At 41.7% G+C, this 16,894-nt stretch overlaps 1 protein-coding gene across 4 annotated transcripts in view; it reads right to left on the bottom strand.

Annotated features, from left to right (window-relative positions):
* The window catches only part of LNX1 (ligand of numb-protein X 1), a 300,305-nt gene that overhangs the window by 123,143 nt on the left and 160,268 nt on the right, over positions 1–16,894 (bottom strand). For all 4 annotated transcript variants that reach the window (XM_078678190.1, XM_078678191.1, XM_078678193.1 and 1 more), the window contains one exon: positions 9,354–9,598. In XM_078678190.1, the coding sequence (XP_078534316.1) occupies positions 9,354–9,598 (245 nt within the window). The remainder of the gene's footprint in view (positions 1–9,353; positions 9,599–16,894) is intronic.

Genomic DNA, 16,894 nt, shown 5'->3' with positions numbered 1-16,894 from the left:
GAACAGGTTTTTGAATTTGATATATCAAGGTAATCCCAGTATGAGTGGCATAAACAAAAGAATATGTACTAGCTTTAGGTAGCTGGAGTTCGATAGGAAAGTGGAAGGTAAAGTTGTGCTCAGAGCGACAAATCGCAGAAAACAGCAGCATGTCCTAATGAAACTATAATAAAACTGAATTGAGCACAGGAAAAGAGGATCCTGGACATTTCAAGACCATTTTGCTAAGGAGAGTCAGAACCAGTTTATGCATTGCTAGGGATTGATAATTTCTCCCAGGAGCCATAGCTGACGTTTTTTTTCATCAAGCTAATACAAGCAAAGTGCAAATATTCTTTATGGGGATAGGCTTCTAGTAAGATGTACCAACGCAGTTAGCTCCTGTTAATGAAGTGCATCTGGTATGAACTGAAAGACTTATTGAAATCGAATGGTATTGAACATATTCGCATATTAGTCTGCAACCTACAAAGCATCTTCAAGGCGGAAAGGTGGAACAGGTTATAGAAAGAGGGCAAACAGATGATTTGCCAGAAAGAAACAATTTGAAAGAGATGGTAATGGATTTAATGGACTTTTATTTGCCCAGACAGGATGGTGATAAAACTCCACTTGAGAAAATGAGAGGAAGGAAACCTAGTTCTGTTTTGATGCAATCTTGGATGTTAGAGAAGGGAGGTGGCAAAAAGATGTGATTTGGAGATTGTATCAAAGAAGTCTAATGAGTGGCTACTGGGAGAAAGAAAATGTAAGTGTCTGAAGCAAGAGAGAATTTAAAGTCTGGGACATGGTCAGAGTGAAGCTGGGAAGGTATATCTTTTCTGAGTGTTTCACGATTAAAAGAGTGGGGGGGGGGGTAGGAACTCAGTGGCAGTAGTGAGTGGATTGGTCCCCCAGTTTATAAATAAAATCTGTCCAAAGCTATTCACAGTTCAGTGTCCAGTAACAGGAAACAAAAGGAGTTGCAGGTATCCTGGACGGTTTCACAACTATCTAAATTGATAAATGAATTCTTATTGTACTGTTATGCTTTTCTCTTATGTCTTTTATTTAACATAATATTACAGAAAAATGTTCGGACATCTGTTGTTTAACTGTTTTAGCACAGCTAGGCCAACAAGTATTATTATTATTCCTCTTATAACTCCTAATGTTATTTCTGCTGTATATCATTATCTTTTGCAAGCCTACGGAGGGAGACGTGTGGTATTCTCATTCTCTTCAAGGTGTCTTAGAATATATATGTGCATTTCATTTCGCAAGGTTAGTGAATGGCAGCTATGGATTCATGTAAATCCCTCCCATCCCTAAACTACAAACTCATGAAAATCTTTTCCAGAAACCCAACATTTAAGTCTTAAGCGAGTACCAGATTTATCAATTTGCCCTGTGGTAAGCTTTCCAAAGACTAAGATTTCTATTTTGCACCAATGAGGCTAAGATTGCTTTTCTCAAGGTCTCCTGCACGCGGGTATGGAATCAGATTATGTCTAATCTGTCTCCACTGCTTTGATCTAGAAGAATTATGACCTGTATACCATTCGCATATGGTTGAAATGGCATCTTGAATTGGTTGTTCACATCAGCTTGGGAGACCTAAACATGAATGAAAGAGACAAGGCGACAGTGAGGATCCTTGGGGCGACCTATATGCTATTTCTGGGCTTCCCAAAGTAAACTTTCCAGGTTTTACTTGCGGTGTATCATTTTATATTCTAAGTAAAGGCACATTATGTAGAATCGAAACATCTAAATATTATAAAACTAAATATCAAAATAAAGGCACATCAGCCCTACCCCCAGATGTTACATAAGCAATATTTTGTTGCCAAGTTCAACACTTCATAGCTTTAAATTTCTCAAATTGGGAAATTGATTGGTCTAGAATATTACCTCGAGATGTGGGAAAAGGCATAAAACATTAGTAAAAACATATAAAAGAAATCTTAGCTACCAAGTTGTAAAATAGCGAACTAGTTTTTATTGATGATGCAAAACAGATCGGAATAAATATAGTATTTGCAACATTTAGTATTTCACACCGAATGTTTCCATCTGGTCAGAGGTTTTGGATAGTACATTTTACGGAAGTCTGGTAGTGCCAAAAGTGCAGTGTTACATTTTCACAAAATACTTGCTCAACATCTAAATTACTTATCCTGTCCTAAAGGCGAGGGAGCATAACCTGGGTGAACAGCAATGATCTCAAATATAATACTCTCTAGGAGGCTCTTTAATATGATTAGAACATGTCCCCAGAATGCTCACCGAGAGAAGCAGGGGTATAGGAAACGTTCTCTTAGGCACTGGTTTAAAAAGAAGCTAAGATGAACTATGTATTTTTGCCTAATGCATTTGCTGAGCAGTGTTGGTTGATGGGGTTTGTGATGTATCATCATAATGGGAACCTAGATAAGTGATGTACAGCTGCAGATGGAAATACCATGGAAGTGACATTCTGAGGAGGTGTTAACTTCCTGAGCTTAAAAATTGTGAACATAGGCATTTATCGCCAATTTCTGCTCTTTTTCTAAGACAGGTATCTATCACAGACTTAACATTCTGATGCATAATATTGCTAACATTTTGCATAATCCATCGTTTTACAGCACAGTGGTGCAAATTACACCACTTCGATTTCCATAACATTTCTGTTAAGCTGTTTAAAACACATATTTACTGAGTGGGCGGAGTGTATGTAGGAATTTCAGTGGTATTTATTTATTTGCAATTTTATGAGGCCTCACTGGTATTCAGTAGGGCATTATATCTGCTACACTATGTCTGTCCTAGGGTAGGAATTGTAGAACTTATAAAGAAGTATTTAAATTAATTCTTCAGGGAGGAAAAATGTGGCGGTTCCTCCGAACAAAAATGTAAACCCCCCACCATATGTGCAATTTTCTAATGCACCGTGCACCTACAAAGTTCATGTAAGATATTTCTTGTTATAAAAAATACACGGTCTCCTTCAAGGGTGCTTTTCAAGTTCATTCAAAACCAAAATTCAGTAGAGAGTCCATGTTAAAAGTGACACAGCTTGGATTTATTTTTCAAAACTATTAAAACACCATTTGGACCCATGCTTCAGTCTCAGTGGGAGCAAGTCTGCTGATGGCTTATCTTAAACAAATGACAGACACTTCAACTAAAAAGGAAGACTCACACATATTCAGCTTAACAAAAGTAATTATAAAGGTATTGTTGCAGGCACTCCACAGCCATTAAGAAACATTGCGTCCACAGCCAGCAACGTTTATAATAAGATGAACAGCACAATAAAGCAAATTAATAGAACCACTCCTACCACTTATACAAGCATTCAATGAAGTAAACAGTGTAGCAAAATGAGACTGGCTCAATCTCTGCCACAAACCAAATTAAACCTTTAAGGCCCATAACCAAGCCTGATGATGACCCACATGAATAACAGATCAAGGGCCAGATGTAGGTAATTTTAATTTACCACCTCTTAAATACCGATTCATACCGAATCGGTATTTAAGAGGTGGTAAAATAGAGGGGGGGAGATGTAGGTATTTCAGATTCGGTAAATACCGAATCGTTAAGATTTGGTATTTACCGATTCTGTAAATACCGATTCGCTATTGCCCATTGATTCCTATGGGCCTTGCAGCCCATAGGAATCAATGGGCAATACCAATTCTGTAATTACAGATTCGGTAAATACCGATTTTAGCAAGGGTGCAGGGGGTGTCACTTTGACACCCTCTGGCACCCCAAAAATAGGCATGTGCGCCATGTTGCACACAGACATGCCCTAAGGGCATGTCTGTGTGTCACATGGCACAGGTGTGCATGCACACATGTGCATGCACACCTGGATTCGGTATTTTACCACCCAATTGGATTGGGTGGTAAAATACCAATTCTTAAAGCCATGTGGCACTCTGACATGTGCCAGCTACATCTGCATTTACAGAATCGGTATTTTACCGAGTCTGTATTTACCGATTCGGTAATTTTACCGAATCGGTAAATACAGAATCTGTAAAATACCGATTCTGTAAATGCATGCCCTACATCTCAAAATCCAATTACCGGTCGGTAACGGCCGAATTCGGCCGTTACCGACCGGTAATTGGCCACCTACATCTGGCCCCAAGTGTTGAAACACATTGGCAGTTTCTATGCAGGCACTGATATATAAAAGACTAGAAGGGTCAACCCAGCTGGAGGAACATACATTCAATATCAACCTTTATTGAGAAAGCATGCTCCACCCATTACATACAAGGGATATGTTTTAAAAACACAAGACACAAGCATATTATAACAAAAATAATTATGATGATCAAGTAGGTTGCTTTCTGTGCTTTGCTGATTTTGTGCAAGATGTGGTTGATTGTGTCGGGTGAGTATTGACTCGTAAAGCTGTACCGGTATGACTAAGATGCATGCAACTGCCAGATCCGAATGAGTAACCGGATAGATTATTACAAGAGCCTATTTGGAAAGCGCCTTCATTTTGAAGTACAAAACTCACCATCGAATTGACTTTAGCTTTACGTATGAGGTTTCACATTGTGAAGGAGACTTTGGGCTCCCACAAGGACCCAGCCCCACCAACTAAGGAAATATTTATGATGTAAAAAATCTCCGAGCCCACCTGGGCTTCCGTAGGCTGTCATTTCCTTGTCCCCGTCCTCACGAAGACCCGCACGGACCTCACAGTAGTGCAGACCCTGGGTTGAAATGTCGACAAATATCCCTAGGACCAGTTGAAAGACTCTGCAATGAGACTTATTTACTCAGTCCGCACACTTGAAATATTTGCTTCTCTGGCCTTTCAAATCCTTTCACCCCCCTCCCCTCAGTCACTTTGTATATATTACACACCATCACTTTATCACTGAGCACCAAATGTCACCTTGTCACACGTCGGCCCGGCAAAAAATCTTGGTATCTGGTTTGGAGAAGACCTAAGATTTGAGGACCATATTAAGAAACTTTCGGGGACATGCTTTGCCACTCTGAGAATGTTACGGAGATTCTTTCCATTGCTTCCTAGAGAGGCAAGGGAGACTGTTGCCCGAGCCCTAATCTTGGCAAGGCTTGATTATGCGAACGCCCTGTTCAGCGGCATCCCTGCATACTTAGTTAGACGTCTGCAGGTGATTCAGAACGCTGCCGTCCATCTTTTATTTAATGTCCCGAGATCGCAGAGCGTTCGTTCCCAGCTGTACAGCCTTCACTGGCTACCAGTGTCTCAGCGCATACTGTTTAAATCTTTGGTGCTCTCGTTTAGAGCAATTCATGATCAGGGACCTGCTTACTTGAGGAAGAGATTTGCTCTTCATACCCCCACACGTGCTCTTAGATCAGCCTCTTTATGTAAAATGACTCTCCCTCGCTTCAAGCGATCTAGACTAGGGGACCAGTCCATAGCTGTTGTGGCTGCTCGAGCCTGGAACACTCTTCCTCTCCACCTGCGCTCTACTCAAAATATCGCCCAGTTTAAAAAAAGTCTGAAGACTCACTTATTTAGGAGTATTGTATAAGTTGATCTCTGTCGCTCTCTCTCTGCTGATTCCCTTCGCGCCAGGATACTCCCAAGTAACAGAGCGCGTTATAAAACGGTTTACACATATATCTCACTGTGCGTTTTTGACAGCCCTGCAAATGTAATTTGGGTATTTATAAATTATGCAATTTATACATTGGTTAATGTTTGTGTTTATTAATGATTAATTGGTCTTTCAAGAATAAACTCTTGATTAGTTTAACTACTTGAAGAAAGAATACTCACCCGACAGAACCAATTGTTGTTTTTGTGTATGACTGCCCAGGTTCTGAGGGATACTGGGTTACCCCATTGTTACTAAACTTCAAGATGTGGTTGAGGCAGTGCTAGTTTTGCCACTTATGCTCAGCTGACAGTTACAATCCACAAAACGTTACCAGAGTTTCCAGAAGAACTGTAAGTACACATGCTTAATCAGTCGTTATCATCCTCCCAAGAGGGGGAAAATGCATATCCATGTTGTACAAGGCATGCTTATCCACTGACACTAAGAGGCTTTCCCAGCTTTACGATACCTGAAACTCTGATTTGGGGGAACCACTAAAAGAAGCTACTGACATAAGATCTACATGGGATGAATCAATAACTAGAAATGCCAGACTTGAATTAATGCATTATAAATGCATACACAGAACGTATAGGATTTCAAAGTTGATGGATGGGATAGGTGCAGGTAACACTTCCAGCCCAACATGTATGATAGAAACAGAAACACGTGGTGAACCTGTATCAAGAAAGAACAATTTTTGAACAACATTGTAATGTAAATTTCTAAGACGATTGGCTGGATGCATATCAACCTAGAGACAATGCTTACTGGGGATGTTATCCATTAGGAATGGGGAGAACAAGTAGTCAGAATTAATCATTGGTGTTAATGTTAGCAAACAGAAGGATTGCCGTGAAAACGTCAGAGCTAGACATGGTAAATGTAGAGGCAGTTTAAATTGGAATCTTTAAGCAGCATCATGCTGGGTGGGACACTTAAATGGGACTCCCTGCACGAGTACTAGCCTTAACTGCTTAAGAAGACTCATATGAACCAGCATAGGTGTCAACTTTCATTATTTACTTTATCTTCTAACATGCTATATAATATAGTTACTAAATTATAGTATCTGATGAATTTCCATTCTGCAAATTTTGTACTTAACTTTGGGAATGTAAATGATGTATGCAATCAAGGTGATGTGTTTAGAAGAGCACTGTATTTATATGAATGAATGTGTGCTTTACTTTATTGTGTATAAAATACAATAAAAACATTTGGCAAACACATATGATTACACTAGTTGACTCTAAATAGTTACTGAGAGCATGTCTTTGACAGTGGCGGCTCCTTCGCGTCAAGAAGGAGCGTCGCCACTGCTCAAAAATAAAAGTAAAATGATAATAATGTATTGTTATTATCCTTTTATTTTTCCTATCACAGTCAGGGGTGGGGCGGGGCTGGCTGGAGCAGAAGAGGAGTGGTTTACACAGCATGACTGTTTGGCCGGCCCTAGAAGTCATGCACACTTTGCATTACACAGCCTGGTGAGGAACATGAACATGCTCCCTGTCTCCATCGGAGTGTCTAACCAGGGTGCTCAGACCAATCACACCGCTGCATTGCTGTGTTACGATTGGCTCAGGTGAGCCTTTATGCTCGAGTGCTTTCTACTGCCGGCCTGGACTGGAGACCAGAAGAAGGAAGATGGAAGGGGACAGAGGAGGTGTGGCGGCCCGCCGTTCCAGGTAAGTCCTTTTTTTTGTCAGATAGTTAGCATCTATATTAAGGTGTCGGTACAGAGGCAAAGCATTTCCACATTTGAATGGTGCCATACCCCCGTACAAATGAGGAAATGCACCTTCACGTTTGTGCTGGCAAAACGTTATTGCCTGCGCAATTTGTCTAAGCCATGCATGCGTCTATGGCCCCTTCAGAAATATCAAAGTGCCCCCGGGGAACAGAAAGTAGGGGCCTATGCATGTTGCACCCCCTGGATACTTATACTTAGGACCTAATGTAGAATTTGGTGGACAGGTTAGTCCATCACAAATGTGATGACTATCCAGTCTATTTTTATTACAAGTGTCATAACATATATTGCACCTGCAATAAGGCAGCTGGGTTATCTGTCACATTTGTGATGAAGTAACCCGTCCAACTCTGAATGAGGCCCATAATGTAATATGGGCCCTGTAGAGATGGCATTGATAGTCCTTATCTCTTCCACTTGAAAATGACAGCCAGTCAGCAACAAAGTTCTTAGACGGGTTCAGAAAATGTAGTTATTTTTTTAAAACAAGGCATTTTCATTGTGAAATAACAATATATTGTATATAACATTCTATACCTTATTAGTGAAGGTTTTTTGTAACTATTGTTGTGGAAGCCAAGGGCTACACTTAGCCCATAGGGACACCTTGTGCCTGTATTACTTGTCCTACCCAGGTCCCAGGGTCACTGGGTTGCCTCTTATTCTTGAGAAAGTCAGCAACAAAGGACAGTTAATGGCTGCCTTAGTCCAATACGTGTGAGCACGACTGGCTTCTGGAACCTCCAGTCTCCAGCTCCCTTCCGGATTGAAAGTAAAATAAATAATTGTCAACATATGTGTTCAATCCTTCTGCTAGGAGAAAGGGATTCTGTACCATTTCTATTATGCCTACAAAATTGGTAAGCCTTTTTAAATCCTGCATTTCGATTAATATAGAATATTTGAAAACACTTCTGAATGATACATTAATTGTTCTCAAACACTTGCAATAAATGCATTGAACCTACCTAGAACACAAAAGAAAAGTATAAAGAGAAATGTAAACACATTACTATGCTGATCTCATGGAAATTACACTGAGGCAGTGTCCCCCTTGCTCCCTGGTTTGGTTGAAGTTCCAAATAATAGTTCTTTCAGGTTCAGAAACACTTGTCCCTCTTTTAAAAATTCTAGCATTTTTTTCTGAGCACGTGGGAGTACTATAAATCATTCAGAATTAATGTTCAATAATATTATGTGATACAGCATGGGATATGCTGCATAGATGCATACCACAGTGTAGGACACTGCCATTTAGTGAGAACAAAATGTACAGTGTTCTTGCCTAATTCACCTGCCGCTGTTCTTTATGGGCTTCAGGGTTAGAACAAACTTAAAACATTGACTGAAATATTATGTATAATTAAGGACTTATAATGAGATACATTGTGATATTTATAATTTCATTAGTATTGCAGAGCTGGAAATGTTTCTATTGCACTTACTTCATTTTTATACAAATACTGCCAACTGTTGATGTAACCATGCTGTGCAGCAAACCATGGTGTAAATGCAACGACAGGGCTCAGTATGTGCTGGAATAAATACCACTCAGACTGACTGATCCCTTCCAACCCACACACTGACACACACACAAAGGCTTAGTAGAAAGTAAATGCAAGAAACATCCTCCCCTTTGGTGGGTTTGCCATTGAGATTACGCCTCAACCGAGTGATCCCACTCACACGGGTTGTGTGTAAGAATCAACAACTAGAACCACCACTCCCCAAAGAGCACACTCCATTTGGATAAACACGTCTCACAACCTGCAAGAGTCAGTCTCCCACCTCCAAAATCCACATGCACCAAGAAGCCAAGCCCTTTTGTACAAAAACACTGTAACAGATCATCCTCTAATGATATGACAGTTTAAAACGGGTATGAAGAAGGCTGCCTTTTTCAATCTTTCCCCTTGACTATGTATTGCACAATTAATTTTAAAAACAGTGCAGTACATTGAAAAGAACACTTTCTGGTACGGTTAGGTCCACTACGCCACACTTACGCCGATTTCTATTTGTTCTACTGGAGTCTTCAGAGCTGTTCTCAGATTGGTTATTTTCTGTACTCGGGCTGAGCGAAGGAGTGGCCAGACCTGGCTCATCTTCCATCAAAGCATCTCCTACAGAAACTTGGAGCTCAGGAGTGAGAGACGCTACTTTCGACTCTGAGGATCCATCTTCTGTTGCGTCATCTTCAGAGCGTCGCTTTTGTTCTTTAGTTATGCCGTAGTGGGAGGCTCCTTTACACCTAAGGGAAGTGAAAAACATGGTTTATAATATTTTACAACATGTGAAACAACGTAAGGTGAGTTTTGCACCCATAACACTAAAGAGTTTGGCAGAGGCAATGGGATTACATACTGATTACAGTGCTCTATTGTTTAAAATCCTGCTCCACCAAAATGAATTCGGTCACAAAGTTGCAGCATCCTATCATACCACCGGTGCTGTAACAATAGCCCCAACAGACCCTGCAGCACAGGGGGGGGGGAGGGGGGAGACCGAGCTCCATGGGCTCCCCTCCAGCACTGTGCACGGACGGTGCCTCAGGCCTCCTGACTGGGTCCGGAGTGTGGGGGGCACCCTCTATGTACTTTCCAGGGGGCCCTGCTAAATCTTCGTTACGCCACTGTATATGACAATTACTTTTCAATTAAGTTTTTCATTCATTCAAAATTCTTTATTTCGGCTTAAAAGATGCCATAAAAGAGTCACAACACAGTTCATTATAATATACATTGAATCATATTTTTAAATACATTTAAGTTTTTAACATCTACCTGCAAAAAGTACATACCACCTCCTTCGTTAAATTAGTAGAATTTGATAGCAGACACATGCCGCCCATGTAGTCTCAGGATATTGGGGCTTTTGGATGCGCCTTCCCAACCACGCATTCCTTTTCCCCAAGGTGTGTCCTTATTGAAGAATGGCATTTACACAGCAGCTTCCTCCATCCAAAGATGGAGAGAACCCAGATGGGCCGATGAATGAAAAGACCTGATGCATTATTAGAACCTTCCCCATTCATCTTCATTCCTGGAGACTAAAACATGTATTTCTCTAATGTTCTTCAAAAAGCTACTCTGTATTCCTGATCATCCTTAAATATCTACTGTAACTATGCTCATCAAATATTTTCTTTCTCCATGCTTCTACCACATGTACCTTCCCTGTGTTCCTAAAACATTTACTTGTCTATGTACTTCAGATATCTACTATATCCATCTACTCTCCGTGTAATCCCCAGATATGTATGTAATCTTCTGTCGTGTTTGGGTTGTGTGACTGGGCATAGGAGAAAAACTTAACTCGAGCCAAGTCTTGCCGGTACGTGATTTGCTTTAATATTAGATATATTGGATACTGGTAAAAGCCTTCTCTTTCTCAATCAATCAACTTTATTCAGCATGTAAACCATAATCCATAAAAGTACAACAACCTTGACACTAGCCACCCCACTCTGGAATTGGGAGAAATTAGGGAGCCTCTGGAAATCAAAAGGGTATGACAAGTGGGATCTCATCGTGATCTCAGGCATAAAAGACGTCTGGGGCGGGCACTGTCCACACCTTCGATTCACTCAAGCTACAGTATAGCTTCAATGATAGTGAGTACTTCTGTTACCTCCAGGTTTGACATGCGCTACATTGCCAGATCCCTAGGGAAACAACACTTCCATACACTTCCCCTCTGGAGGACAGGGTGCTAGCTGGACACCTTCCAGAGAAGACCATATCTCTGATCTATTGGAAACTAATCAATAACATGGACGATCCATTGCTTAATATCAAACAGTATTGGAATGAGGATGGCCTCGAATTGGACGATGAAGACTGGCAGGTGGCGGTCTCTTCCCCGCGTGTAGTGGCTATCCAAACAAGACTCCGGCTGGTACAGCTTAAAATACTACATAGGACATATGTTACCGGTCCCCTTCTAGTTCGAATGGGTCGTACGGAGAACGGAGAGTGCAGGCGGGGGTGTGGGGAACTGGGGACATTTATCCATAAACTGGCACTGCCAGCACATACAAACATATTGGAGGGAGGTTCACCGCATGCTGCGGGCGGTCTTGGGGTTTGACTTGAGCTGGAGGCTTGTAGATGTATCTTAAATGTCTGGGAACTAATGGACCTGAATACCCACAAAACGAAATGGGCTACCTTAGCATTCATGATAGCGAAGCGTATTAAAGCTCAGATGTGGGGGGCTAGCCAATCGCCTCAGATCGGGAAGTGGATGGAAGATCTGGACTGGTGTATGTTTAGGGAAAAGTCTGTCTACATTGCCAGGGATGTCCGGGGACATGGAGCAGGATGTGGGAGGCCTGGAACCACTACAGGGGGGAAATCTGTACTCCACCAGAATTGGGAAATGTTGATGCGCTTGGATCCCCCTGATCTGCTTAATACTATAACTTTGTATTATTTTGAAATGTGCTATATGTTATTGTGACAGGTTGGATACACCTGCTTGTAATGATTGGATGTGATTTGGTCAAATGTTCAATAAAAAGAAATATATATATAAAAAAAAGTACAACAACCATATCTTCCTTATTCCAAACTCAAACTATTTCTTTATATTTTCTAGTTCATTATACGTATACTAAAATTTGATTTATACGGCTCCAGACCTCCTAGCCTCAAAAGTGAGCGGATTTGCTAGACATGGCTTAAGAAAGTGATTCGCCCGCAGTCTATCCTTAATTTAATCTGAGTATAATTCTAGGGTGCATGTCCAACATCTGACACAGAGTGCTTTAGTGATTTTGCCCTGATACTCCAGCTCCCATGAAGATATTTCGCTACTGCACAGACAACGGATTCTTTTGTCTCTGCTTGAAAAAGCCTAAGGCCCACTAGACACTGCCTAGCTCCCAATTGCTTACGAATAGGGAGAATCCTGGACATCATAGGCTGCAGACTCTCGTCTGGATGCTGGCATGTTGGGCAACCCAAGCTATTATCTTAGATTTCCATTTTGCACAGAAAGACTGCAAAGGGAGTGTAACATGTCTAAACCTGATGTACAATTGCCTAGTTAAAAGTTAAAAAAAGTTAAAGGTTCACACATGCTATGGGATTTTAGATCTAAAAAGGCAACTGTTAGAGCTCCTAGTCTCCTATTGCTCATCTCGATTGTCTATTTATGGGCCCAGAAAGCTTCTTTAAGTGCGACCTTTGATAAAATCAGGGGGCAATCCGACCAGTATTCCTCAATGCCGATTTGAGAGAGAATCTCCTTAATCGACCGAATCCAGTGTAGCCTATGGTTCTTGTCTAATATGGCTAGTTCTTTGAATACATTTTAGTATTCCACTGGAGCAGGTGATGACTTAAGTCTTCTCCAGAATGAAACTGGTCTTAGCTGTGCTTTATGGAAAATCTGTTTTACACCCACGTCCCAACATAGGGGCATCAAGCCCATCAAGGTTCTTAAAAAGTTGCTCTCAACTTTTCTTAAACTAGATAACATGCAAGACCCCAAAGCTCTGCTCCATAAAAGACACTAACTTGCGCCTTCACTTTATAAACTTTTAGAGTGGGTAGGATTGGCCTAGTTTTAGACGCCCAATACAGTCTCTATATCCCAAATACATGATGGCTTAAATTTATACTATTCTTCTTCACCTGGGAAGACTAAAGCATGTTAGGGTTAAAATGTATACCTTGATAATCAAATTCTGGGACACTTTTGAGTTCTATATCCTCTAACGTGATGGTTCCTCTAAATCACTTCTGTGGAATAATGGTCAAAAATGATGTTTTTGAATGCTTTATTGTCAGCCCGCTTTCTGCATAAAAGTGTGCAAAACGATCTACTAGCATCTGTAGACCCATTGGGCGTCTTCGAGACCAGCAGATTGTCATCTGAGAACAATAACAGGGGGATTTTCTGCCCTAGAATCCGCTGTGCATCAATGTAAAAATTTCCTAAATCGCTCACAACATCATTAATATATAGGGAGAATAAGGTCGGAGCAAGGACACAGCCTCAGCAGACCCCTTTGGGGGTTACTATTCGCTTTGCTAGCTCTCCCAGGGCGCCCCATCTGACTTGGGACTCATCATTTCCAGTTGAACCTTTCTTGGGGTCCCTGCTAAGGATTCTTTCAGCAGATATTTACTTGGAAGATTAACACAATTCATAAATCCCACAGAACATATATTAACTTGCAGAGAACAATTCTCAAAACCCCGGTTAAAAATTAAGTGTGGAGGAAATAGTAACGAACCATTAAGGAGACTAATGTATTCTTTGCCCCTCTCTGGCACTTCTTTGGATATACAAAGGGATAAACCTAACCTCATTACACCTTGAGTTTACGCTGGAGAGTCACATGATAGTTGTGGGACCTTGATATTCTTGTATTGCTTATCCATTGTTCATATGGTTTCTGGGAGGCGTGTGGCTTAATGTTCTCTAATATGGTTTTCTTTGTACTAATTATAAAGCTCAATAAAAATAATTGTAAAAAAAAAACCTACAAAATGAGCTGCACATTACATTATCATAGCATACTCTCGATGTGTATTAACGAGCTCAGGTTCCATCTCCTCACTGGTCCCTTCCGAAAACCATAAACCATCACCCTTACCCATACCATTTTAGTAGTTTTACAAGAGTACATAAATATCGAAACCTAAAATTGCCACTAACATATCAAGCATCTAAACTCAGGGTCCTATTGTCTTTTCTGCCATCACGGAAAATACAGCAAAAGACATCTGCGTTAGATCTCAACAACTTCAATAACCAGTTGCCAATGGTCAAACTTTTTAAAAAAAGAGAGTCTACACAAACCAGTTTAGCTTTAAAAGCTGCAACACCTTCTAATGGGTACAAAACCACTTAACAATACACACAACACATTCACATTAATTAAATTAAAGTGGTCAATATCATAACACTTTCAGAAAAACGACTGAAGTTTCTCAATAAAACTTAGATTAGTGCCAGAGCCTTTGAAGAGCAAATGTGGTTTGGGCTAGGCCAGATAATTAAGTAGAACATTACACACACAAGCTCAATAACAAACTGCCTTCGCTAACAGGAAATTTAAGGGACAAATTCAAAGCAGCTAAAATAATACAAAAATGCCCGTTTCCAATCTAAGGGGCCTATTAGGATGGTGGACCGTCCGCAGGGGCAGCGGCGGTCCCTCCATGCAAATTAGGATGTGACCACCACCCTGGCATTCACATCCTGTATGTGTAACATTGCGGCGGGTGCTGCTTGAAGCAGCACCCGCCGCAATGTTAAAAATGTTAAAAATGTTAAAAATGCAAGCAGTGCATTTGCATGCACAAAGTGGCAGGCACCGCGCGGTGCCTGCCGCTTCGTGCATGCAAATGCAGGTGCACCCCCACCCCCCTTCACCCTGGGGGTCCGCAACGGGCCCCCAAAGAAAAGACCGTATGCCTTTTCGTGGCGGCATTGCCGCCGCGGAAAGGCATATCAAAATGCAAATCCTAATATGGCTTGCCCTGTGTGTGCTTGTAAGTCAGTCTATGATGCCCATTAAATTCCCCATGTTAGACTAATGTTCTGATTTGTTACCTTTGCCTCAAATTGTAAAGCGCTCTGATATCCTTCGGGATCAAGTTCGCGCTACATCAAACTTTTTAAATAAATAAATAAATAAATAAATAAATAAATAGAGCTTTTCCGCCACGGTCTCGCGGCGGAAAAACGGCGGACGGTCTCCACGTCCGCAGACGCCCCCCCTGCCATCTTAATCTGGCGGGGGGTCATTCCTCACAACGCAGCGGTGAATTCGCATCCTCCGGGCCGGCGGTGGCTTCCGCCGGCCCGGAGGATGCGGATTCACCGCAAAAGTAATCGGGCCCTAAGTGCAAAATTGGATTAAGTGCTAAAACCTGCATGGTGTCTCAGAACTCAAAGCTATTCCCAGATGCAGATTCCATGTTTAAAATAACAACTTTGGCTTGTTGTTATGTTACATTTAATTTGGCGCAAGACTCACCCGAGGGGGATCTCGGCGCTGCCTATAGGTACAAGCAAGCACAAACAGGAGTGAAATCTCTTAAAAAAAGAAGCTTTCAGCAATTTCCTAAATTTACAGTAATTCGGACAAAGTCGAACGTGAAGAGATAAGTTGTTCCAGTAAAACGGAGCTAGGTAAGAAAAGGCTCTGCATCCACATCTAGACAGACGGATCAGGGTCGGACTGGGAACCACAACTTGCCCTGGCAAAGTGCTCGGCCGGCCCCCCCTTCTCCACTTGGGGTGGGGGGGTTTGGAGGTGCCGCCGAGCTCTTTGCCGGTGCTCGGCCGATTTTGGTACAGGGCCAATTTTGCAGCTATGCTGCAATAATGGCCCTATAACAAAAACGGCCCCCAGGGGCCCAAAACCGGCCCCCACCCGTGCGGTGCACCGGGGGATTGCCTGGTGCCCGCTATGGCCAGTCCGGCCCTGAGACGGATACGTGATGCGCTCAACAAGGCATTATCCTGAGATCTTAGGTTTCTGGTAGATAAGTCAAGATAATTGAATGACAATGTCTGACCCTCTGTCTCAGAGTCAGATCTTGTCATAGTAACCTCCCTGTCCACACACGCAAACACACTTAGTACCTTAGCCTCTATGTCCATACATAACATAACACATACTTTTAACCTCCATGCGCACATATTCCGTAGCTTCTGAGGGGGCGGGGGGGGGAACAGCCACCTACACACTCCCACTTGAATATGATCGGTTCTCCACTGCTAAATGCAACCAACCAATTTAATCCAGTTCTTACAGTGACCAGAAAAAAACACAGCAATGATCAATGCACTACTTACTCCAAGTTTCTTCTCTGGTGTCAAGCACTCGCTCCTCTAGAGTAGTTGATATTCATTGAGAGAGGTCCACCCTTATGCTCAGGATCTGTACTATCACCCTCACCACTTCCTAAAGCCAAACGTAAATGCAAAGTGGCATGTTCCACGTTATAAGGCCATCTGGCCTCGATTTCATGGATTTATTTATTTATTAATTTAATGCGATTTTATATAGCGCGAACATTACCCGAAGGTGTCCGAACGCTTTACATAAGAACCAGTTGCGATACATAAGGACTTAGGATTACATGAGTTACATAAAAGATACAAACAGAAAAAAATGCAAATGTACAACAAAGGCAGGCATATGATACACATGAGGCTCTTCCGAAACCACGTTCTATAAAAGCCACTTCGAAAATATTGCCTAGAAAATGCAGTGACTCAGAGGCAGAAGCCCTATTGTCTATAATTTCAATAGTTAAATTGGGTCTTGGGTCATATCATTGCTTATCTTTTGTTGGCTTTCTTGCCAATCTAATTTGCTTGCTTCTTATTCGATAGCTTTCCTTCCTCTTCTTGGGTTTGTCCCTCCCATGGAGCATTGCCTCTTTACTATTGTTACAACTGGATGACTTACATTCTTACCTGCTGACATCAAAGCGCTACTTCTTTTACTTTGAGCACCCCATTGGAGTGCATGTGTTTTCTTGCTCTCTCCCCCATGTACTGCTCCACCCCCCCCCCC

Source organism: Lissotriton helveticus, chromosome 2_2 (assembly GCF_964261635.1).
Source record: "Lissotriton helveticus chromosome 2_2, aLisHel1.1, whole genome shotgun sequence".
Taxonomy (NCBI): domain Eukaryota; kingdom Metazoa; phylum Chordata; class Amphibia; order Caudata; family Salamandridae; genus Lissotriton; species Lissotriton helveticus.
The sequence above is the reverse complement of the archived record's forward strand: the minus strand, read 5'-3'. Positions and strand labels throughout refer to the sequence as shown.